Source organism: Varanus komodoensis, unplaced genomic scaffold, assembly GCF_004798865.1.
Source record: "Varanus komodoensis strain SLA01 unplaced genomic scaffold, ASM479886v1 scaffold12, whole genome shotgun sequence".
Taxonomy (NCBI): domain Eukaryota; kingdom Metazoa; phylum Chordata; class Lepidosauria; order Squamata; family Varanidae; genus Varanus; species Varanus komodoensis.
The window spans coordinates 12,863,392-12,886,712 of record NW_025335349.1 but is presented as its reverse complement, the minus strand read 5'-3'; the positions used below and the strand labels follow the sequence as shown (position 1 = coordinate 12,886,712).

Sequence of the window (23,321 nt, the reverse complement as noted above, 5' to 3'; positions counted from 1 at the left end):
CAAGAAATTAATCATTCTTATTACTTACATTGCAAAATTTTAATGTTCAAATGCAAATTTTAAAATTGTGTGGTTATTCACAGCTGCCCAATGGTGCAGGCTGCATTGTACATTAGCCTTCCTGCCTCCATCTTATATTGCAATTGTTGCAAAAAAAAAAAAAGACCAGAGCAGGGAAGGGATGGGAAGAGAAGGGAAGAAGGTTGATGACATTTTGCAGAACAGGTAATGATATTTTACCCATTATTACCAAAACAGGCAATGTTGGTGTAGCTTACAGAGAAGCTATAATACCCTTCGATTGGAACAAAAATGACTTAGCAGACCATTAAGGGCAAACAAAAAATCATACAAGAAGTTTGGGGGATATGGCATATTGAAAAACAGCATCAGGACAACAGGTCGGGAGTGTTGCATGCTTTAGCAGACATTAAATGCGGTATAGATTCGTTTTAAATCACTGATGTAATTATGCTCCGGGTATTCCTCTACTCTGTACTTTTTTTGTCATAGAATGCACCGGAACAGAGTTCCGGCACGTTTTTTTCGACAGATTTTCCAAATTTTAAAAGGAACTCTTGAAAATTTGATGTTTGGTCCACGTGGATTTGAATCGCCCTGTCGAGCGTAGCAGATCGGCGGCAAAATCATTAAAACGGTGCATGCGGGCTGCTTGTGTGTTGAATCCGATGCATGAGTACTTCGTCCGCGCTGGTTGTGATGGCGCTGCTCGGCTTGTGGCACTGCTTAGCTTGTGGTAAGTTGTGTGGTCGTGCGCTGAGTGCTTACTGTGGGCGGCGACTGTTGTTTCGTTACACAACTGATGTGTGTGGGTGTGTGTGCAGTGATTGACTACGTGCGAAAGATAAATAATTTCGTGAGTTCCGGCACCTTTTTTCTTACAAAAAAGCACTGCCTCAATTTGTCCTCCCGCCCACCATTGGAGGCTGCAGAAGGGCAAGTAAGAGAGAGAAGGGGCTGCGTAACACAGACAAGAGCCAAATTAGGTTATAAGCTATAAGCAAAGCAAAACAAAGAAACGGGGACAGGGTGACAGACAAGGGGACCCTCTCCAGAATTTATTCAGCAGTCAAAGCATGCAAACTTCGTCTCAGTGACAGCAAAGAGCATATCCGTGATCAAAGAAGTCTTACAACTCTCAGCACGCTGGCACGGAAATGCTGGAAGTTGCAGGATTTGTTCTCTATCCTGCAATACTATGCGGGCTTACTCGGAGTAAATTCCAGAAACCGCAATAAGGTTTACTTCTAAGTAGGCCCCGCCCCGCCCCGCAATTTACCGTGGAGCAGTCAGCCGCCTCGTGGCCAAAAGGCACGGCTAGAGCCTCGGCTTCTCGCCCTTCCCCTCCATTCCGGAAGAGGGGACAGGCAACTGAGAGCCAACCAGAGAGAGCGAGAGCTCGACCCGCCATTCAGGCAAGCGCCTGCTGGGTGAAGCTTACCACGCTCCGTTAAACGATATTATTAAAAGTCCGGCCGTTACGCCTCCTTTGCCCCGCCTCGCGGCGCTGCGTCCAATGAGAAAGGAGTGGGCGAGGCTAGCCGCGGCTTCCTTCCAGATTGCTATATAAGGCACTAGCGGAACGCTAGAACAGCCTTTTCGCCCGGACGCTCCGAGGCAGGTGAGGTTGCGCGGGGAAGGGGACCGCTGGCGGGGCGGCGTCGCCATTTTGTGGGTGGGTTACGCTTCCCCTGCTCTGGTCTTCCCCCTCCCGTCCTACTGCTGCCCTTTAGTTTCGCCGCTGTCCGCATCCCGCTTAGCGAACGGATGCTGCGTGAAGGCCAAGTGTTCTTAATCCCGAGCATGGAGTGTCCGGGGGGGGGGCGGGGGGAGGATGTGGTAGAGATGAAGGGCTCGAGTAGATTCTTGGGAGCTTCAGGCAACAGCCTGGGACTAAAGGTAACCTTGAGGAAATGCCAACCGCTATATTCCCTGATACAAAAGTAGGAGATGTTTCTATCGCCCAAGTGTGTGTGTGACCATTTGCCTTAACTTCCCACGGAAAATTATCCGCCGTTGCAGTAAACACGTACCAGTTGCACCGGTGGGGATTCAGCTATGAGCGGAAAAGCGGCACGAGGAAGCCCCTTACTAATGCAGGTTTTTGTTAAGATTGGAGGGAAGTTGCCGATTTCTGCGAAACTCTGAAAGCTATTAAAAACCCGCCCCCTTTAGTGTTGGAGGAATCGATGCAGGGATATCTATGCATTAGGACCGCGATTCCGTACACTCTTGCTAAATTTTAAGTTACCCTGAACTTGATGGGACTTAATGCCAAATAAATGTAGGTGGGATAGAATATGTTAGATTCTGGGTGAAGAGGCTGTATTTCATTGATTGCAGCCCCTTCTGTATTTACAATATCAATTGTTGGCAAAACTGGATTGGCTAAAACTGTGTGGAGAAGGGACTATTCCTTAGGTGGTGTGAGCCAAAATTTGCTCAGCTATGAATGTTTGTATGTAACTTTAATGTGTTGACAGCATTTCACGTGGTAGTGTTTTATCCTTAACAAGTCTGTAAGATTTTTTAGCTTCTACATGGGTGGTTAGGGTTTAAGTGGTTGCAGAAACGTAATTTAAATACTTGTATGATTCTTTAACTGTAATTATGAAATATAAATATTGCAAAGAAGAAAACATAATTGTAAATATAGTCTAACAAACTAGGCTACAACAGCATCCATTGTTGGGTAGCGTATACCATGAATCATCACTTTTCTAAGTAAAAGTTAAGTAAAATACGGTAAAGTGGTATGTGCAAGGCCCGTTAATTTAATAGGTGAATTAAAGCACTTGTGCAGTACTACTGCTGCTCTATTATTTCTTTTTGTGTCTTGATTGTTTGCTTAATTCTGTAATCTGATTTTAAATCTTGCCTGTATGTTCTAGGAATGAAAATTTTATCAGTGCTGATACAAAAAACTGGTAAGTTTCAAATACCAAACTTGAAAATCCTTGTGCACTTTGATTTACATTTTATAAAGTGGTTCATCTATTAATTTCATTGCTGACAATTTCAAATGGGTGTTGGAATGTCAACTACTTTGCATCTTGAATTGCGTAAAAGAGAAAGATCCAGAAAATTACTTTTGATCATAAATGCTTCGGTATAATACTTCTATGTCCAGATAATATGTTGTAGGAAGTTGCGAACATTCTGTGAATGAATGACCCGCCCACTCATTCTACTTGGTTAACCACTACAGTAGTTCATAGCGTTCTGTTTCAACATATACTTCAAAAGGTTCTATGTACAATATAGAATTCTGTTAGACCAGGATATCATTGTAAAGAAACTTGTTTACCTGCTGAAAGTTATTTTATATTTTAAATCTTATTTTCAGATTATGAAAACAGCAGCATACCTAGAAAAGTTTTTAATGGAAGAGAATGGATTTTCCTGAGTACATTATGGTGAGGATAACAGTGTTTCCTCTTGTGCTTACCAATTGTATGAAGAGAAAGTGTGAAATTTGGGAGAGAGAGAATGTGATTAATTCATTATCTGAAGTAATTCTGATTTGAGTTCTAGAATCAGTCCTGTAACAGGGTCAGTTGTCTTAGCTAAGTCATATGCATTGCTCTGTAGTCAAAATAATTTAAATGGGTCATCATGTGAACAAAGGGTATATCTATTTGATTTAGTTTGCAGCAATTCAGATATTTAGTTCTAAATTGGAGACTTAGTTTAGTTGCAGGGATTTTGTTTGAGCTTAAATTTTTCCCAAGCTGAGAAATAGGTTCATTTCATGTCCCACTTTTGTGAAACTTAATTTTTGCCCGTATACCAATGTACTCTAATCCTTAACTGAAATTCTGGATTTTTAAATTTAGAAGGATTGAGCTAATGGGTTGGGAAGAACAGCTCACACCATGATTCTTTTCAGTATGTAAAATTTGAAAATACTGGGGTGCTGTGACAGTACATGGCAGAAAAATACAAAATAAACTGACCGCTTTTGACAGTTTATTTTGTAATGGAGTTGTAGAAAAATTTAAAAAGCAATAATGTACATTTGCTCATACTACATTATAGAAATTGTACATTTTTATAAGTTCAATGTGTACAAATAGATTTGTTAAATTATATCAGTGAATGATTATGGAACAAACAGGTAATCTGCAAATGGAAAGTATACATTCCCATGTTCAGTGGAGTCATCTTGTAGGCAGCTGGAAGAAAAGATGGGAAATCTGTGCTGTTGGTGTGGTACACTGGAAACTGCTTAGACCTGGTGCAGATTTGCAACCTGGATGAGTGCTTTTCTTCCTGGCTTTAGCCATGGTTTTATTGATGCATACTGGTACTGCCATGTAAATGTTTGGTATACTTTGTTTCAAACCATGACTTGGGTATTGAAATGATAATAGTTTTGTTGTTTACAAGTAAAGGGCAACCTTGTCTACTAGAAAAGGAAAAGGGAGTAAGCTTTTAATCTTGTATGTTTTCTTCTCAGGTCTGATGGAACTTTTTTCTGATAAAGGTATGTGTATTAAATATTTATATTGAGAAATTAATTGGGTTTTGGTCCAGCCAGTGATGAGCCTATCCCGAACCTGATTCTGTGATGAAAAACTGCCAATATGGATCCGGCTTCTGAGGTTACATTGCCAGTTATTGAACCCCTATTTGGTTTGCAGAAAAGATTATCTACCATGTTTTGTTAACACATGCTACTTTCTGTATACTCCTTTCATTTAGGTTAGCAGGAAGCTGGGCAGAAACTGGGATGGATTGGGCTCCTGATGATCCATTTCCTAACCTGCATAAAGCAAGTGGAATACCTTGGATTGGTAAGTGTCTGAATTTAGTGAAAGGTCAGTCTAGGTGTAGTCATTAGTTTTGCATAACTTTAAGGTTGCAAAGCTGAGCACATTCATGGGAAAGTAATCTATTGAATGCAGTGGGATTTCTGAATAAACATTTTGGCCATACTAGCTGAGGATGATGAAAAGATGTATTCAAACCAGTTGGAAGACACCAATCTGAAGAATGTTACTCCAGATGGTGTCAGTTTCAAGTAAAATCAAATACACAGCACATCTAGCTAGCAGCTGTTGGTTACCTTACAGCTGCATCTGCACTCAAACATGCAAATAGGGTCAGTGGAATTACGTGTATATGTAGATTAATTTTTTGATATAAAACTTTAAATGTCTTATTGCTTTCTGAACAGTGAAATGAATGTTTTTGGGCTGAAGACTAAAGCCAGTCTATGATGTCTACTGTAAAAACAAAGGTAGGATGTGCAAACTTTTGATCTATAAACAATTACTATGGGATAAACTGGACAAGAAATTAAAGCTGCAAAGATATACAAGAACTTGAGGCAGGTGAAAATTGAAACAACATGTTTTAGTGTACTTCATGTCCCCTAAATGTAGTGATGACAAACCTAAGCTGCTTGACTTAAGCTCATTGCTAAGATTTCAAACTAAAAGTGTAGGATGTAGCCTAAGTTAACTTTTTCCTTGTGATCTGTAGATATACTATAGAATGTTCTTTTAATCAATTGTAAAATCCCTTTTTCTCCATTTTTAGTGCTAAGAAGTCGAATGGGAACATTACATGAAGCCTTCGTGTGTAGCCACATCCTGCATGAAGTCAAAACAACTTCAAGCTTTTGGGGAAATCAGCTTGCAATTTATCAAAGCAATAAACATTTAAAACCTTGTTAAAATTTTGTATGCATGAGGAGGGACCACAAAAAACCAGGAACTATTTTTTTCAAAGGTAGGCACCTTGTAGTACAGGCTTCCTATCCTACCTACTAGGTGGGTGTTGTAGGAACCCATCTGCATCAGAGTACCAGCTGGGTTGTTAGAGGCTGTGTTTTGCTTTGATGAATGTTTTTTGGAGACTTTCTATCCATTATTTGCCTATTTTGTGAGGATTGATTTACATGAACAATATGTGGTGGTGAAATTGTTTCCTGTTGGGGAAAAATGCAGGGGAGATGGTTATGCTACAGAAAGCTTACAAGGAAGCTGCTCTGAGTAAAACATAAGCTTATGAATGATTTTTCCTGTTTTAAATGCAACAAAATGTCAATTGATCAAACTCATTCCAGTTGTCCTTCAACCAGTCAAACTGATGAAAATGTAAATTCATCAAGCCATCTTGTAAGATCACTGTCAGACCATTGAACTTGTGGAGTTCCTGTCTGAATTTTATTGGATGACTTGGGCATGGAACAAGTTGCAGCAAAATTTGTGCCTCACTTGCTCATGCCTGAACAAAGACAATTGCTTGGCTGCATGCCATGCTTTGAAGGAGCAGTTGGAGGCAACAGCAGGGGCTTGGACCTGATGGTCTTCATGGCCCCTTCCAGTTGTACCATTCTGTGATTTTATGGCCCTGTTTTTTTTTTCTGAAAGTCATAACCAGAGATATGACTTAGTGCTATGCCTACAACCCTGAAATGAATAGCAGTTCAGCTAATGGAAGACTGCCACATCCCCATGACCCAAAAAAACATGGCAAGTGAAGTTGAATGTGAAAACATGTTTCTTTTCAGGTGAGAGGGATTGTGCACTCAGAATTTGTTCCTCTAGGTCAAACAGTCAAAGTTTTTATCTGGAAGTTTTGAGAATGTTGCATCACTAAAGAAGTGTCCTGGGTTGTGGCAGAGGTGACTTGTTCCTCCACCAGAACAACACCTGCCTACACCATGCTGAGTATTCAGTTTGACTAAAAAGGCATGACCCTTGTGCCTCACTCTTCCTATTCACCCAATCTTACTCCATGTGACTTTGTTTCTCCAGAAGAAAAAGGTCCTCAAAGGGAAAGATTGTCAATGTGGAAGAGGTGGGAACAAAGAGGCACTAAAAGGCATCAAAATGGATGAGTTCAAAAGCTGTTTTTGTGCAGTGGAAAAAAATGATGTATTGCATCAAATGTACTTTGAAGGTGACTGAAGTTTGAACATGTAAAAATACTTAAATCCTGAGGTTTTTGGGTTCCTGCCTCATTGATATTTGTCTTGTATAACCTTCCTCAAGCAGTATATAAGTAGTCCCTGGGGTTATGAACATATGGGTTATGAAAAACCTGCACTTGCAAACATGGGCTACCCTAAGCATCAGTTGCTGCATAGTTCCCTAGAGATACAATATTCACGGCATTTTGTTCTGCACTGTTGGCTCAAGCGTACCCAAGCCAGTGTGTTTCAAGGAATGTGTAGGGTGCCTAGTTCACTTTTTTTGCAATTTTCCTTCTAACCATTCCCTTGAAGTAGGGATGGCAAAGTTCAGAGGAGCAAGATCCTAGCATGAAAGGTTTCTTAAAAGTTTACTGTGCAGTTGCTGCTACAAGACCATTTATGAGGAAAAAATGGCTGCACAAACCATTAATGCCTGCTTTAAAAAGTGACTCAAGTGGTAACCTGTCACCAGCACCCCCAGCAGCCTGGCTCCAGCACCAAGTCCACTTCCAACAGTTTAGATTGTTACCTAAACTGTTCTAAATATTCTAAACTGTTTTGTGTAATACTGTACACACAGACCTCTCTGCTCAGTACTCATACTTTATTACTGTTATTACAATGCTGTATTAAAGATACTTTGGTCAATATGGAAGTTTTCTTCAGTGTTTGTGTAGAATGGTAAAACATGACAACCATTAGTTTATTCATGTGATTTGACTTGCATACAAATACAACTTAAATGTTCTCGGGAATAGAACTTATTCTAAACCCAGGGAGTGCCTGTAATGGTAATGTATTCTGAAGCAATTCCTCAAGCTGCTTGGTGTAGGTTGAGGGCTTAAATTTAAGCTGTGCTAGATAAAAATAGCTCCGGCCATGAATGAGTTAAGCAGGTAACTGGGTATCCTAGAATTGTTAGAGCATTTTTATGTAAAGGAAATTGGCTACTCTTAAGCAATAATGAATCACTATTTTGATTGTGAATAGGCTAGGAGCATTGTTGCTCTTGGCATATTCAGCTTGTTAGAGCATATTTCAGTCATTAACATGGAAATAGTCTGGAATGGAAAATCTTGTAAGAAGATTCATGAAAGGTGGTGCAGTTGCAGTAATGTAGTTATATAGTGTGTGTACTTAATTGCTAGGTGCATGGTACAATTTTATCGAACAGGAAGTCAGAAGGGGCCTCCTGGGCCATCTAGTCTAACCCCTGCCTCCAGCCAGTGCTACTCATGACATGTCTACAATGCCTACTCCAGACATTAAGGGGGAAATGCAATAAAGAGCACTAAAATATGTAGAATACGCTGCTCTGAAGTAGACAAAATGGTACTGAGTTTTGATTCCAAGAAAAAGCCTTTCCACTTAATAGGTGCTCTGATCGATGCATTCTAGTGAACAAGCTGTATAGTGAAGGCTATTCTGGGTCAATCTCAGAATGGTCAGGATATTGGTACAAAGGTCATAAAGAGTTCCTAGATAAAATATTTTGAAAGCTGCATATTTTTCAGAAACTTGTAGAAGTTGATTTACTAAGTAGCAGATCAAGACAGACTAAAAGTTACTGTATATTTCGAAGAAAGCACCATGCTTTGTGGAAGATAAAGTGGAAAAAGCTGGGTACAAGCTAGAACCAGTAAACCTTAATTTCAACTACTTTGGCACTTCATTTATGACAGAATGGCTTAAACTGACCTATTGCATAGCTAAGATGGTAAGGTACCTAGACAAGCATTGTTTGAATCATGGGAGTAGTTGGCAGTGCAGCTATTCCTGTAAATGCCTGACACTGCACATAGTTGCATTTATATAGAGACATGCAACTTGAACCTACGCAGGTTCAATTGCCGAGTGCAACTTTCCTTTAAGGAAAGCACTTGGAGTGCATTAGAACACATGCTTTTCACTGAAAAGTCTAGCGCCTGGCATCCATAGGAAAGGCAAACTTGCCAGGCAGAGCTAGGTGAGCCAATGGTCTTAGCTGTTACTTATATTCCTATTGGTGTTAACTCTGCACAAAATGTCAAGAAACCCCAGGAATTCAATATTTAAACCCTTTTTTGTACATAAATGCTACTGAATTAAACCAGTTTTAATCACCAAATGTGGTTTGGGAATGCCATTGCTCTGAGGTGGCATTCCAGTGGTGGGTGGGGCAGAAAGCAAAAGGGATAGTACCACATGTCCCAAAATACCAGCATACTTTAATTTTGAGTTTTTAGTTAACAGCCTTGGGAGAAAGATTTCAACCAACCTAGAATAGGAGGAAAGCTAGGAAATAGCCAAGCAATTGAGGGTTGAGGGAAAGGATGTGCCCATGAAGGGCCAGGGGTTTATACTGAAACTAGAATTGCTACTGAACACACTGCTTTTTGGCCCTGCTGCATTGCTGTTGGTATCAAAATCAAATTATGTGTTCCTGTGGAAGGCTCAGTCTGGCAAAATGTGTGCTGTACATTTGATGGAGTTAATTTCTATTTCAGGTGTATGGCTGTTTTACAAACAGCAAGACTACAATCTATTGAAAAATGCTTTAAAAAACTTTTTATCAGCAGATATATGCAGATTTAAAGCATTATTGAAGATGTCTCTCCACTGGCACATCTAGTTTTCTCTGTTTCCTAAACATTTTTGAGGCAATAGTACTATAAGCAAGGTATTAGTCAATATAGCATGAACAACATCACCAATGGCAGATTTTGTATCTTGCCTTTCTTCTGAAGAGTGGCAGTCCAGATGGCTTCAAAACATAGTAACTTATACAATGTTCAAGAGACATAGCATAGCCAGTTTTCTGCTGATGGCTGAAAAGCAAAGCATTCTGCCAAGAGGTGGGTAGCACGCTTACTGCAAGTCTCTCTCCGTTAACCAAAAAGTCTTGTCTCCTGCTAGTTGTCTACAGTATGGCAAGGGGATGTAAGGGAGAGTGGCCTATGTGACACTAGATTGTAGAGCAGCTTGCCAAGGAGGTGCCCTTGATCATCATCGCCTACTTTTTGACTGCTGGTGAAGGATATTTTGTTTCCTTGCTCATTTAACTGCATTTGGCTTTCTGGTCTTTCACCTGCTACAAGACTGCCTTTTAAGAAGGAGGGCTGACTGCAGGGCAGGAGTGCAAATCCCTCTCCGGTTTAATTTATCTACCAACTCTACATACTCTCTTATTTCTAATCCTGGTACTGAGAATGCCCAGGAGCTTGTCTGGGGAGCCCGGCTGCAGGGAGGGTTCATCTTTTCTTACACAGTACACTTTTCTCTTTAAAATAGCATCTCAATCACCCAAAGAATTGCCTGCCTATGGAAATCAGAAATTGGGCAGATGACTATTTGTAGCGTCTGTCACTCCTGTTCCGGATTTTCTTCCTAGCCAAATTTGCAATGGGATAGACACCAACTTTTGCCCAACTTTTTATGAACACTTACTAGTATGAATTGGCACCAATGCCTGTTCAACCAAAGAATGTTAACATTTGTGTAGCTTCACTTAGTTTTAGTCTGTTTTTATTTATAATATGGCATTTAAGTAGAATTGTGGCCCAGCTTCAAAGCTATAGGTAGAAAGAAAAGGAAAAACAAGAGTTCTGTTTTCCAAATGCCATCCTAAACTATATTAATTTTCACTCCATATAAACCAGGCTGTGAGCGAATGAGCGGTTTTTATACTTTAAAAAAGGTATAAAATAAAAGCAGCAATGACCTAAAAGGAGCATCAAATGGCCTTTCTGCATTTGCGCCTCAAGCCCAAAGCTACTCTTTGTGGCGCGGAGGCCTCTGACTCTCGTACCCAACACGAGGATCTCCCGGTTTTTCTCTCCAGAAGTTGCCCGAAGAGGGGGACGAACTTTCTTTCCCCTCCCCTCGGTGCAACGAACAGCGTGGAGGACTAGCTCCGGCTAGCTGCGTAAGCGCATGCGTGCGCAGCCGCGCCTTGGCTGCTGTGTGTCTGAGAGCTAAGCCACCCAGCAGCGGGCGGGGCGATAACCCTTGTGGATCTGCTCGGGAGACCCCGGCGTTGGGGCTGCGCCAGCGCGCGCGCGGCGCCTCCTCCTCGCCGCCTCTCCCCTCCCTGCTTGCGCCGAGTGGAAGGGGGCTGGGGTTGGTTGGTGCCAGCAGCGGCGTGAGCGTTCGAGCGGCCGCCATTTTACGCAGGCTCCTGCACAATCTCCGGACACGCTGAGGGAGCGGAGAAGGGGCAGCTCCCCAACCGGGCCCCCCCGCACCGTCCCCCTCCGGAGCCCTTTCGCTCACCATTCATCACACCCGCCGCTCACCCACCCAGGTCAGCAGCCGCCCCGGCTTGTCAGGCAGGGAGGGCACGGGAGGGAGAGAGTCGGTTAAGAAAAAGGGACCTGTAAAGACAAGGAGAGGTTCCTGGGGAGGAGCGAACGGGGTGGGGGGCATGGTGAGAGAGGAGGTGGCTCCTTGAGTAGCCGGTTCTGGGCAAAAATGGGGCTGGGATGAACAAAGAGGACGACGCTGCTCAGCGGCCCTGTCCTGTTCAGCGAGGAGCTGGTGTTGAAGCGGCACTTGGCGCTGCAGGGTCGGTGACATTAGGCCCCACAGACGTGACGGGCGGCTGCGGGAGGGCGGCGGGGAGAAGGGAAGCCGCTTCTTTCCTGAGAAGGGGTTCCAGCTGCCTCATTGTCCAGGCGGCAGCGCCATTCATTGGCCACGAGGCGCCACTCGGGTAAGGTGGGACGAGATGGAATAGGGCAGTGACTGCCGTCGCCGATGTGGCTGCGGGACTTGGGGGTGAATTGGGGAGGACGGGTGTCGTGTGCCTCGAGTCACGTAATGGGCCGGGGTGGGAAGCTGGTCTGGGGCGCCAACTCCTCACGTTGGAATTGGAACGGCATGGCGGGGCAGTAGAGAGGAGGTCTGGAGTATGATTTGTATGCATTGTTCCGGGGCGGGAGGAGGAAAGACGTGGAGAAGTGTCGTACGCTCATTTTATTCTCTTATCTCTGCCCCCCCTCCACCCCTTTCCGCGTGGCGAATTAGGGCCCAGGGTGTTGCAATTCTTCTCCCGGAGGGAAAGGGGGGGTGAGAGGGACAGACTGCTTTTCCGGGGGGGGAGTTGGTCGCTGGAGGAAGTTGTAAGACATTTGAACGCGCCGAGCACGTGTTTCCATCAGGCTTATGGCGGAGGCCGCCACCTGGGCTGAGTGCGGGCTGGCAAGCGCTTTGTTCCTTTTGCCTGATTGCTTTAGGCCCTGTCAGAGAGGCGGGAAGGTGATACGCCTGGAATGTAGACGAGGGAACAGGGCCTCGTGAGAGGTAACGATGGGTAGAAATGAGTGATTAGGATACAACTGGCAGCGAAGGGTAGTGGCTGTATCGCGTGGTGGTGTGTGCACGATCTTCCCCGCTTTTGCTTCTTGTTCTATTTCTAACTTCTTCAGAGATTCTTAGGGCGTGCTAAAGAAGGAGAGGGACATGAGTCAGAGCGTTTGGCTGGATTGTGTAAAACATGCAGTAAATTCTTAACACCCCCGCTAGGCTGTGGTTCTTTAGGTTTGCCTTTGCGCTATCGCTTGAAAAGGATTTGTAAGCTTTCTGTTTGCAAAAGTAATAGGGAAAACCTGGTAAATTCTCTAAGTCTCTAGTAGGTAGCTGCATGTATTGATACCCGCATTGCTCGGCTTTAAGGGTTATAGCTTAATTATGCTTATTGCGTTTGAACAGATATCTGGAAACATGGCTTCTGAACATGTTAATGGGAATGGTACTGAAGAGCCCATGGATACTTCCGCTGCAGTTACCCATTCTGAGCATTTCCAGACATTGCTTGATGCTGGTTTACCACAGAAAGTTGCTGAAAAACTAGATGAAATTTACGTTGCAGGTAAGATGTAAAACTTGCAAAATCACTATTTTATATTGGACTTTCCTTGCTTTGGGCTAAAATAGCAACTTTTTGTGGTTTCCAAAAAAAAAAAAGTATGGGGACTGCAGTTTTCTTAGCAATTGATATGTAATGTTATGCTAGTCTAGGTTTGTTTTTGGAACTGAATGAAGGGGTGGTGGTGGTGGTGATTATGATGATGAGGGAAAGCCGTTGAAACTTAGGAAGTTCATAGTGGATTAGAGTTGTGTTTGTTTGGAGCACCGTGTAGTCTAGAAAGTGAAGCAGTAATCTTACGCATCTCTTGTGGATGATAACTCTGATTTAATGTTTGGACCCGTGGGTGCAAAGGCTACAGTGTGTTCAGTCATGTTCTGAAGATCTATTTTGGAGGACAGTAGAACTGAGAGTGGTTTTGTCCAACTTTTAAAAAGTTCCTTTTAGTGACAAGAAGTAAAATATCTGTTTGCTTGAGTCAGTTTAAATGTTCATGTACATGTATGATTTTTTTCTTCATGATTTGCCAAAATATATCAGTAGTTACTAGTAATATATTTGGATGTTAATGTATTTGGCAATTTTTTTAGGGAAGGGAAAAGCCCAACTAAAAATTGGTTACTGGCTAGTTTATCTGCTCCTGAAATATGATAAAGTGGCTAATTGAAAATGCAGAATATAATATTTCTTTTTCTAGGGCTAGTTGCTCACAGTGATTTAGATGAAAGAGCTATTGAAGCTTTAAAGGAATTTAATGAAGAAGGTGCATTGGCAGTACTTCAACAGTTTAAAGACAGTGATCTCTCTCATGTTCAGGTAATGTACTACACTAATAGTAATTTTGTTTCTTTTACTGTAGCTTGTGCTAGCACATGCACAGAACTTGCACAGTCTTGGATGATCCAGTTTAAAAATTTGATCTAACTCTAAATCTTTCATATAAACATTTTAGAACAAAAGTGCCTTTTTATGTGGTGTCATGAAGACATATAGACAGCGAGAAAAACAAGGGACCAAAGTGGCAGATTCTAGCAAAGGACCAGATGAGGCAAAGATCAAGGTATGTTTCTTTATGGGAAAACTGTATTCTCTCTGCCCTTGGCACATTAGTACTGTACTTTCATATGATTACAGTATAGCTGTATTAGAGTCATTTGTGATGAATTATCTGTACCACCATAGTGGACAACAGTGTGATAGCTCAGTCCTGTCATACTGCTTGTCAGGCCTTGCATTGCATCCTGTGCAGAGTGCCATTTTCAGTGTACTTCTGAAGGTTGATAGATACTACTGATATACCATAATTTTTTTCTTGTATGGTAGACTCTTCATGTAGTTTGTGTACTTAACCCTGGTGAAGTGATTTCTGGTACTTGTTTCTTTTGCTTCAGGTGGGTATACTTGAACACTTGTTCTGGTACAGATAACTCATGAACTTGCTATCAATTTATTGACAATGCAACCAGAGATTAGATTGTATATTCCAGTAGTTGTTCAGTACTTCGGATTTAGCACAACCTGGTACCCTAACCCTAAGCAGAGTATAGTCAGTGCTTAGTTGTGGCTATTAAAGCCACTGGAAACTTCAAGCATTAAATATTCCAGAAAGTATTGAATATGGTGTTTGCATGAACAGCATTCTCATTTCCTTGGCTTATTAATTTTTATTTTATTCTGTATTGTACTCTGGAATGCATATAGTCTGTACCTTCAGTTTTTCTTTTCAAAAACCAATTGATGACATGTTGGGGTGGACAGAAACCAGGGGTTCCCAGCCTGGGGTGCCCGCGCCCCAGGGGGTGTGACAAAGAAGACTGCTGTATCACTATTTGCCAGAATTGGTGAATTGCCGTGTTTTTGCCAAAATTTATCCCAATAATAAAATTATTATTTTGTTTGCATTTGGATTCAGTGTCAATCAAAACAACATATGAGAATTCACCTGAAATCACAGGCACACTTCCAGATTGCAATCAACAAGCAAATTCCACATTTTGCAAAATCATGAATGAGAATCAGGAACAAAGAAACCATTGAATTTTATGTTTACAATTGGGATTGATCTTACTGTTTACAATTTTTTTCTAATTGCTCAATTGATATTGGAATTTTATGCACTGAGTTAAAGGTATATTTTGTTTTTAAATTCAGTTTGTTCAGTACTGTGTGTGGTTCAATTTTTGGTTCACAAATTAGAAATTTTACTTCTTCATCTTCAAATACGATATCCTATAGAGGGTACAAACATAAACATTTTCTAGGGCTGTGTGGCATAGAAATGGTTGGGAACCATTGACTTAAACTTGAGTAAAATTGAAGTATATGCATGTAGGGACTACACCGCTGAAGCAGTGGCTGAAGCATGCGCATATATACAGCTCAATATTGCATCCTATTAAAGAGATAAAAGTTATATCTCATAAATAGCCACTGTAGGTGCTCTTTGTCCTACTTGGGCAACTCTGTGGCCTGTTGTGCCAAGTATGCTGTGCCTCATCAGGCTCTTCCTCTGGGGTGAAGCTCAGCCTACTTCCTCTGCAGATTCTAGGGATACATCTATCCCCTACAGAAGCAGGGTTTGAGTTGCATATGGGTAAGAGGAAGGTGTGGGATCCCCTAAGTCACATAAGGATTTCTGTTTAGTAGATCTGCCATGTTGCAGTGACCAGTACAGAATAATATTTGATGGGACTCAGGAAATTAGCTTTTGAAGTGAGGCTTTTCATACATTATATAGGATTACAATGTAAAATTGTTTTATCACAATAATTTGGGCTTGCAATATATCAGAATTGTTCAAAAGACAATACAACTGAGAAGCCATCTTATAAAGCTGAATGAAGGCAAGTTGTTCTAAAACTGCTGTAAAGGCCACTTCAGTGAAGGCATGCATTTATTTCTGTTTTAATTCGATATGCTAATTAGTAATAAAATAAGTTGGTAAATTATTGTATTTGATTTTAAAACTAAATTTATAGGCACTTTTGGAGAGAACAGGTTACACACTTGATGTAACTACCGGACAAAGAAAGTATGGTGGTCCTCCCCCAGAGTGTGTCTATTCAGGACATCAGCCTTCTGTTGGCACCGAGGTAAGCAATATCTCATTTTGGGTTTGGGCAATGTTAATATGTCTATCCCTTTGTGATACTTAAAAATATTTTTGTTAACAGATATTTGTGGGTAAGATTCCAAGGGACTTATTTGAAGATGAGCTTGTTCCATTATTTGAGAAAGCTGGACCTATTTGGGATCTTCGCTTAATGATGGACCCACTGACAGGCCTAAACAGAGGATATGCTTTTGTCACCTTTTGTAACAAAGAAGCAGCTCAGGAAGCTGTTAAATTGGTAAGTTGCAGTGTTTTGTGACCAGTTTATTATCTTTCTAGGTGACCTTTAAGGGCAATAGTTGAACATTTTTATCTAAAATCAGCTATTAGGGTTCCTGGCAGTGGTAAATAAATGCTCACATCCATTCACACCTTATTGTATACATTAGAGTTATTTAATTCTAGTACCTTCTAGAATTTGGACATTTATATAGGCTCAGTGTAATCCTTAAGAGTTGCAGTGTTATTTTTTCTTCACTTCAGCACTTCACTTTAGCACATGTTAGTTTTATGTGCTGTTCCTTCCTTCTGTTACTTAAAAGGTAATTTGACTGCAACCAGTGACAACAGGTAAGTACAGGCAGACCCTGGGTTACAAATGTGCCGGTTAATAACATACTTTCGAATAAACTGCCATAAAGCCTATTAATTTAAAAATTTGAATTAAAGACAAATGGTTTGTAGTAATGAGCGCAAAAACTTCTGGAGTTTTGTGGGTTGCTCTGGAAAATCATCACAGAGAAGAAGCAAAAGGGGGGAGAGGGAGGGTCTCCAAAGCATGCCTTCTTGCACGCGCCCCCCCCCCCCCATCCAGAAAGGGAATTCCCTCCAGCATTTTCTTGGTACAAAGAGGAGGCATTAGTGAGTGAAAGGGAGGGTAGGGAATAAGAGCAGAAGAATGTAATAAATGAAGAAGAGGAGCTCTTCTGGAGCAGACCAAGGTCAAAGAGAGACAGAGGGAGGAGCAATCCAGGACAAGTATGGTCAACAGTATTAAGAGTTAAGGTATGGGGCGAGGACTAGAGATGTTTGTGTATTTTTTCACTTTTGTGGGGGTCCTGTACCCCTGACCACCTTGAAAGTGAAGGGCTGACTGTATATGGAAGTGTTTCTTAAGTGTTTTATATGCATAAAAAGATAAAATATGTATATAGTAAGACAAACTATACTATATGGCTTACTCGTGCTAAATATAGCCCGTATGTACGTGAACTGACTTACACATTCGACTTAAAGATGTTCTTAGGAATAGAACTTGTTCATAACCTGTGGACTGCCTGTAAAGGAAATACATCTTTAGTCAGTGCTTTCATGAGATTCACAGGAATCTTTTTATGCATATTTACTTAAAGATAAATCCTATTGTCTTCATTTAGCCAAGTGGGTTAGGTCCAGCTACCAGTGATCAGGTTTTACCTGCATGCCAATCAAATCTGATTTGGAAAGTTGGGGAATCCTAGAGTGGATGGATGGGTTGTGGGGGAGGGGGGGAAAACACTGTGCATGAGGAAAAATCTATACGTGACATTGGAGTCAATCCAATATGTTGAATTGAAAGATAGCTGGTATTGTGAAGACAAGACACATCAAAATCAATTTCATACTCAATAATATATTTTCTGTAAGTCTGTTAGTGGTTGCATATTAGAACAATTATAAATCAGTTTTCCAACAGAAAAAATGGAATATTGGTATACCAAGAAGAATCTAAAATTTGACTTGTTTGGTTTCCATGTAATTTTCAACCGTATAATTTCTAGTCCTGTACTACAAGTACATGTTTTTTTTAGTTTTGTAAACTGCTATTAATAAGTGCATTATGGGAAAATATAATAAATATTGACTGGATTTAAGCATTAAGCATCACTGACTTTTGTAACATTGGAGAGCACCTGGAAATTAATGGCATTCTTCAGTTTCTAACATTTTAAGAATCATGTTGCACTTGCATGGTGTAGTCTTTTTGGTGCTTCCTGAATTTGTCATAAGTATGCATTACAGTGCAGGTAGGGGGCTGGGATTTCTGCCTGTTTAAAAGCCTTGCCAGCTTGTGATATTCAGGCCATGTCATGGAAGTAGGGGCAGAGTTAACCTTTTCATCTTTGATTTATTTTTTCTTCCCATTTGTATGAATAGGAGGAAAAAATGTTTGTGCTTAGTGTATAGCTAGTATAAGCAAGGGACCTGATCCTGGGGCCTCAGATTGGAATGGACGACTTTGGATCAAGTAGATCCCAGACAACCTCTATTCCCCAAACCACCCTGCTTTGGGTCCAACAACTGACAAATACTCATCTGTTAAACTTTCTGCAGGTGAAACTTGTTCTGTGGATGAAGAGTGCTTCTTTGATTCTTGAGAGGCACCCCTGTTGCGGACTAATTCCCTCTCGCAAGCAGTTCTGGGAGTTAGGATTTCCTTATTGAGATTTAAGTAAAATAATTCTTTAGGAACTTACGATTGAATTAGTTATTACATATTCAATATTTTTAGTCAAATGCTTCAAGTACAATGAGGTTTGTAGAAAGGTCCACAAGTTACTTGCCTGCATACTTTTACTAATCTGTCTGTAATTGTCTCAGCCTTTTTAAAGCCTGAAGGAGAGAGGAAGAGAATGAATTGACTTTTACATAAGATTTTCTGCCTTGTTGTTTGAAGAAGATCTTTACCTTTAGTAGATAGGTGAATGGCTGGAGTGTTGCACTGGCATCTCTTTTTAGAATATACTTCAACACTCTAGTAGTAAACATGTTAGTATCAGGTATGAAAGTCATTGATTTGCTTAAGGTCTGTAATAAAGCATTACATGTGCAATCATACACTAAATTGGTAGAGGACAAAGTGCCATGTTTGACTTAATTTGATCTTAAAAGTGTATCGATTGTTTCACATGAAAAGAATCACAGTTACTGAATTACTTCCCTTTTTCATATGAGGAGTAATAATGTATATGCTTGGTCCCTCATTTCCCATCTAGGGAATGAGCAGAAAAGAACTGTCAACTTGTAAGGGTCTGGATAGAACTACACTAATGCCTTGGTGCTTCTGTCCCATGAAATGAACTATTTTCAATAGCTTAAGGATCAAAAGAGGCAGCATTGTAAGTAAGGGAACATAATTATCGTTTATCCACAGTTAATACTAATTTATATTAGTGTAAACAGTGGTAACCAACAATAGATTGGATCTCAGTAATACAAGTAGGCAAATAATTGGGACTAGAGTTACATGGTTTTGGTGGCTTTACCATTAAGTATGGAGTCCAGATCCAACTCTGCTTTTAAAAGATCAAATATATTTTCATAGGCAGTCTTAGGTTTATCTTATCTTCTCACTAACTGTGACATACGTCCAACTACCAAAGTTTGGTAAATCTGGAAGAATGCCTTTGTGATGAAATGTAATCTGAATGGGAGGGGTTGCTCCTTCATTGGAAACTATAGTTTGTGCTAATAGAACAGATATGGACAAGTTACAGTCCCCCCACCCCAGGTCTGCTCTGCACCTCCTATTATCTTTCAAGAGTGGCTCCATTGACTAGGACTGATGGGAACTGTAAATTAGTACATCAGAAGGGTGTCAGATTTGCCGCCTCTTCACTACAGCTAAATGCCTTCTTGTTTGTTAAAAGGTGGAAAGAAAAATAATTGTGCTTGAGTAACACATGCTGTTTTTTCTTGTTCTATGAGTATAGTTTGCTATTGCTCTCAGAGTAGCCTATAGTTCTTAACAGAAAGTGCTTTTACCAATGTTTTGCTTATACTTGGATCCCAAGTACAATCTGTTAATCTCTGTTTTAGTGCTAGCAACATTTACTTGCTTTTATGAGCTGCTCTTTCAAATATTCACAGTGGCTCATAGCTTTTAACAAGCTAAGTTGATGGGGCATCTTGCTTTATGAGCTTACTTCAAGCAAGGGAACAACATTTTTAAGGACTTGTTGGAAATATTTGTCATTAATAACATCAGGTTTCCAGTACTTTGTGTGTTAGACAACACAGACTAACCTTTTTCATTCTGGTACCCTCCAGATGCTTTGGCCTGCAACTCTTACCCTTGGTCATTGGTCATGTTGTTTGGGCTACATGGAATATCTGGTGTAGAATAAATGACTATATTTGCTTTCTATGAATTGAGTAAACTAAATGTGGCAATCTTTCACCTCACATTGAAATACACTGTCCTGTATTTGTTGGTAGGTCTGTAGTTTAGTTTGTCAGTTGCTATAAAAACAGCTGTCTTTTGGCACTTTGAAGACTAACATTATTGTGTAAACTTTTGTGATTTAGAGCTTATTGTATACTATTTTTTAAAGTAGTTCTCAAGTCTCTTGATAGTGTGCCCAGCTACATTTAATTATAAAGGCAAAAGGATCCATGGACAATACAGGACTCTTGGTATTGTGGCCCATGCAACAGAACACATAGTCATATTGGAAAAATAACTGTATTGCAGAAAATGTTGCCTGCATCATAAAAATACACTTGAAGCAAGTGAGCTTACTAGTTTAAGTGAGCTGAACCATATACTATGATAAGAGCACACTATGTTAAGAGCACTCATTCCCTGTTGATTTTTGAAAACTCTGCATTGGAATTTCTGGAAGGAAGTAACAATCTTAAGATTTAGCAAGTGATGAGTTAAAGCATTAAACATGTTTGGATGATAACTTATCCTTTATAACTTTCTTTTTTCTAGTATAACAATCATGAAATTCGCTCTGGAAAACACATTGGTGTATGTATCTCTGTTGCCAATAATAGGCTGTTTGTTGGCTCTATTCCTAAAAGTAAAACCAAGGAGCAGATAGTTGAAGAATTTAGCAAAGTAACAGGTAAGTTATTTGATATATTGCTTGGGTGAGCATAAAAAGAAAGAATCCCTATTCTGATGATCATTGATGAGTTTTTTTCACCATCTTTCGGCTGATGTTGAATGATGACGATGTTGTAAACTGAGATCATAAAGAATATTCTAGAGAGAGAGAGAGAGATAGTTTGAAGCAATACCTGAAGGTGCTGCTACCTTCTTCACCTGTCATATCAGGGTGTCACATAAGGCTTGAGGATTCTAGCCCAGTTTTATGACGACGTTTGCTGTATCTCCTTTGGCATTGAAATTGGCTATTTGGAAGAATTTATTTTAATAGAAGAAGAAATTTTGCTCTATCCTATTAGACAGTGTTATCCAGCATTTAAAATATTCATGCATATTTTCTTACATCACTGTACCTTGCCTGGCTCGCCCTATATTTAAACTTAAGGCTGCATAATATGGAAACAGTGTATTGGTCAGTTGATTGAAAAACTTCACTGGTTTAGATGAAAGTAGTTTTTGGTTAATTTTTCAGTTCCTTTTGTGATAGAGGTGATGAAAGACAAGGGAGATATGTATATGTCTTACTGATATGTGATATGAGGGGAAATTCTAGCAAACTTTACCATTTGCATTGATACATATGTACTAAGTGAAGCAATTTTGATATGCACTTCAACAATATTAGCTAAGAGAGTGTTCCATTTTGTTTTAAAAGCTTGAGTATTTCATATTTGATATATGATATGCTAATAACATGTAACTGGCTTCAATTTCAGAGGGTCTAACAGATGTAATATTATATCATCAACCTGATGACAAAAAAAAGAACAGAGGCTTTTGCTTCCTCGAATATGAAGACCACAAAACTGCAGCGCAAGCCAGGCGTAGATTAATGAGTGGAAAAGTGAAAGTCTGGGGTAACGTTGTTACAGTTGAATGGGCTGATCCTATAGAAGATCCAGATCCTGAAGTCATGGCGAAGGTAAAATACAAGTATAGTATTTACAGATATTTCTGGTACCTTACAAAGATGCTTCAGATTCTTTTGTATAAGAAACTAAAATGCATAATAATTTTGCTGAGCAAAGCATTCTATTTCAAAAAGCAAGTATTTCAGAAGAAATCATACTTGCAAATTTGCATGCTTACTGTAATTTGAATGATCTGTTCAGCACTCAAAGCAAGAGCTCTTGCAAAAGTTGTAAAAGTTTATGTTAATCTTTAACCTAATTATATAGAAATGGTAAAGCATATTCAAAATTAAAATTTGATCAAGACTTCACCTTCCATGTATTGGAGGACAGTTTCTGTCCGTGAAAGGTTTTTGACCAACAGACAATTTCCTTCCATGTTTTAGAGGAAGCTTGCTGAATAAAGAAAGGGAGATGGCATTTTTGCAATTTCCACTTCCTCCAAAACTTGTAACATCACCTTCCATGACGTTTTGGAGGACCCGCAAACCCTCTGAGTGTTTCTCCAGATTTTTAGAAGAAGTATGGGACTAGAAGGGCAATCAATACTAGTAGCCCCCCCCTTTCCATAGTGGGAATAGATTCTAGATTCAAATTGTTGAGTTGATCATACTGGCAAAGTTTGTAAATGATGCAGTCATGGTGTGCATTTTCACTATTATAATAAAGCAAGTTACCACCAACTTTCTCAGACCCTTATATCAGCTTTAGCAATTCTTCCAGGGGTCCTGGCCAAAAGAAATATGAAGTTAGCCACAAGAAGAGTGGCTTTTCAGTTCCGGTGCGTTGTTTTGGGAAAGTCTTTTCCAAGAAGACTCCCTTGGCACCTACATGTGCAGTGCCACATTTTAGTGACTTTAGTTTTTTTTTTTTTTAATGGCTGGTGATTTTGCTATGATGTGTTCAATTTGTATCTTCCTTTAAATAGTTTTATGCTTTTAGCTATTTGTAATCTGTCCAGAGATAACTTACTATTGGAGAGATGGGAAGTCTTGCCTGAATTTAATCTCATGCTTTGTTTCAGGTGAAAGTGTTATTTGTACGGAATTTGGCAAATTCAGTCACAGAGGAAATACTAGAAAAGGCCTTTAGTCAGTTTGGAAAACTGGAACGAGTAAAGAAATTAAAAGACTATGCTTTTATTCATTTTGATGAACGTGATGGTGCTGTAAAGGTAGGTTTTGAGTAACAGTAAAGTTACTATTGCACAGTCAATTTTTTTAAGTTCTTTGTGGGTTTAATAAAATATTTGTAGTACAAAGCTTACCATTTTGTTGAGTTGAATCTCTGTTCTGTATTGTTTTGTCATCTCTGTCATTTTCATAGAATAGTTGCTGGCTTGCCTATTAAGTAGTATTCCCTTAATTTTACAATAAGAACAAGAATATCTATATGCTACTTATTCTTAGCTGTTTATTTTGTTTCATATGAACAAGCTCAGGATCTGTCTACAGTCCCGAGCATCTTGTATCTCTTAAATAGGTTTGACTTAAAATATATTACATTGGTATGCTTTGAGAAGGAATGAACAAGAACAAATGTTCTCATAGCAAATTTACATGGTTCAACCAAAGGAGATAACATAAGAGCCATGCTGGATCAGATTGGGGTCTATCTAATCCAGAATTCTG

General features: G+C 40.1%; 1 protein-coding gene, 1 long non-coding RNA gene and 1 other non-coding gene across 13 annotated transcripts in view; all 3 read left to right on the top strand.

Moving 5' to 3' along the window:
* Positions 1 to 1,616: 1,616 nt before the first annotated feature.
* Positions 1,617 to 7,596, top strand: LOC123019290. 4 transcript variants are annotated; one of them, XR_006413899.1, is made up of 7 exons: positions 1,617 to 1,642; positions 2,913 to 2,948; positions 3,368 to 3,437; positions 4,481 to 4,507; positions 4,726 to 4,817; positions 5,201 to 5,263; positions 5,566 to 7,596. It is a non-coding gene; the product is annotated as an uncharacterized LOC123019290 (long non-coding RNA). The 4 variants fall into 4 exon arrangements; XR_006413900.1 differs by lacking the exon at positions 1,617 to 1,642 and adding an exon at positions 1,683 to 1,920; XR_006413901.1 differs by lacking the exon at positions 1,617 to 1,642 and having other exon boundaries at positions 1,685 to 2,948; positions 5,566 to 5,757; positions 6,542 to 7,596.
* On the top strand, positions 4,556 to 4,627 carry LOC123019346. The gene has a single exon (XR_006413912.1). It is a non-coding gene; the product is annotated as a small nucleolar RNA SNORD50 (small nucleolar RNA).
* Positions 7,597 to 11,036: 3,440 nt separating the features above from the next.
* Positions 11,037 to 23,321, top strand: part of LOC123019122 (synaptotagmin binding cytoplasmic RNA interacting protein) — a 36,171-nt gene continuing 23,886 nt past the window's right edge. For 4 of the 8 annotated variants that reach the window (XR_006413856.1, XR_006413855.1, XM_044421693.1 and 1 more), the window contains exons 1-9: positions 11,039 to 11,228; positions 12,635 to 12,794; positions 13,489 to 13,607; positions 13,744 to 13,851; positions 15,770 to 15,883; positions 15,965 to 16,141; positions 20,600 to 20,735; positions 21,496 to 21,701; positions 22,715 to 22,864. Coding sequence is in view for 5 of the 8 variants with exons in the window: in XM_044421693.1 (XP_044277628.1) it covers positions 12,647 to 12,794; positions 13,489 to 13,607; positions 13,744 to 13,851; positions 15,770 to 15,883; positions 15,965 to 16,141; positions 20,600 to 20,735; positions 21,496 to 21,701; positions 22,715 to 22,864 (1,158 nt within the window). In the remaining 3 variants the exon portion in view is untranslated. Of the gene's footprint in view, positions 11,229 to 12,634; positions 12,795 to 13,488; positions 13,608 to 13,743; positions 13,852 to 15,769; positions 15,884 to 15,964; positions 16,142 to 20,599; positions 20,736 to 21,495; positions 21,702 to 22,714; positions 22,865 to 23,321 lie in introns of all 8 variants that reach the window. The other 4 variants (XR_006413854.1, XM_044421690.1, XM_044421689.1 and 1 more) reach the window with 2 other exon arrangements.